This window comes from Cariama cristata, unplaced genomic scaffold, assembly GCF_000690535.1.
Source record: "Cariama cristata isolate BGI_N322 unplaced genomic scaffold, ASM69053v1 scaffold29992, whole genome shotgun sequence".
NCBI classification, from domain to species: Eukaryota; Metazoa; Chordata; class Aves; order Cariamiformes; family Cariamidae; genus Cariama; species Cariama cristata.
This window is the reverse complement of record NW_009603776.1, coordinates 33,335-35,042: the sequence shown is the minus strand read 5'-3', so window position 1 is coordinate 35,042 and position 1,708 is coordinate 33,335. Positions and strand designations below refer to the sequence as shown.

Genomic DNA, 1,708 nt, shown 5'->3' with positions numbered 1-1,708 from the left:
TCCCATTTTCAGCACACTTTTTCCTGCCTAGTATTTTGAAATGCGTACGGAAGTACACCCAACATGACACTCAAATACATGATTAAGTTTAAGGTTTGTAAGTTTCAATTTTAAAGTTGCAGTTAGCATTTTATATGAAATATATGGCCATATTTAGGTTGTAGAAACACATCTATTTGTAATTGTATGAGCTTTTAAAACCATGAAGTAATACACTAAGTGACGGCTCTGTTTAAGTGGAAAGTTTTCACAGACTCGGTTTAGTCTGCAGTCATTTTCTCCATAGGCATAGAGGGAGATAAGGACAACTTTGGAGTAAAAATAATGGTACAATGTTAATTTTCTTCTTTATTCTTTGTACACAGGAGATTCAGATTTGCACCTTGGTTTGGCCCAGCCGTGCAGGAGAAATAGTTTGGGATGTGACCTTTGCCATTGTTTTCTTTCTAATACCAGGATTAGTCATTGTCATCAGTTATTCCAAAATCTTACAGGTATGTTTTTCCTTTAAATTTTGTTGTAGAACAAGGGGAAGTAAACAGTAATTCACTAGGCATCAACATATTGTCACTGAATACAAATATACCTGAAGGGAATAGACATCATTTGCTCAGTAAATGGTAAGTACGTGATATAAAATGAGGCACTTCAGCCTGTACATAACAGCCTATATGTTTCAACTTAGAACATGCTTGAACAGCACATTATCAGAAGGCCAACACAGGGTTTGTCTTCATTTATATATAGTATTTAATACACATCTCCATTTTTGTGCTGTTCGTATTTAAAGACTGTCAATCTCCTAAATGCTAAAAGACTCCAGCATTTGGAATAACTAAAAGCTAGATTTTGCTTTCCTTGAGCCTAAACTCCAGAGTCAGAAAGGATTTGTAAGAAAGCAGAGGCAGGACTAGAAAAAATCTATACCCTTTTAGATCTACTGATTTTCTGCATGTATTTTTAGTACACAGATCTTGTTAGATTACACTTACCCCTCCACAATTTCAGACTTTGCAAACAAAAATTGTAAATTAAACACTCTGCTTCCACTTTGTTTCTGAGTGGATGTTGTTTAACTGCTGAAATATAGGCCAAGACACCAGATGGCAGAGTTTTAATCTATGTTCTAGCAAGCATATTAGTTACTTAAATTCCTTTTAAAACATCTGATTTCATACCCCTTCCTCTTCCAAAAACAGAGTGAGAAAGAACTAGAAATCCTCAAACTAGGTGCTGCAATGCCTAGTTTTTAGCAACTCCCCCCAAAAGATTCTTGATTCCTGTATTGGGTAATTAAACTTCTCATACTATATATAAGGAAAATTGTAGGATTTGAAAAAGAACGTCAAAATACACAGATTATTGAGCAGGGAATTAATTGATGAAATGCTGAGCACCAAGGGGCTGTGGGTACATGCACTAGAGCTGCAGCTAGATGTTTCAGTGACCCTAGGACCTAGAATCTGGGCTCTATGTGTACCTGCCTATTGATCAGTCTTAAACTCGTAGTCAAAATCATCAGCTCTTAGTTTCTGTACACTCTATAAGCTTATTATAAACTTGAGGTAAATGCATTAGATAAACATAGTGAGGTAAAGCACTTGCCTTTTGCAACCTCATACTTGCTGTAGATAAAAACATATAGTGACTCAGTGGGGAGTCTAAGCCCTTTGACAGAACTGCAAAAAACTGCAGGCCAAGGAATGCC

General features: G+C 36.2%; 1 protein-coding gene across 1 annotated transcript in view; it reads left to right on the top strand.

Annotated features, from left to right (window-relative positions):
• Positions 1 to 365: 365 nt before the first annotated feature.
• The window catches only part of FFAR4 (free fatty acid receptor 4), a gene marked incomplete at its 5' end in the record, with an annotated part of 5,169 nt that continues 3,826 nt past the window's right edge, over positions 366 to 1,708 (top strand). The window contains one exon of the mRNA XM_009695341.1: positions 366 to 494. Within this exon, the coding sequence (XP_009693643.1) occupies positions 366 to 494 (129 nt within the window). The remainder of the gene's footprint in view (positions 495 to 1,708) is intronic.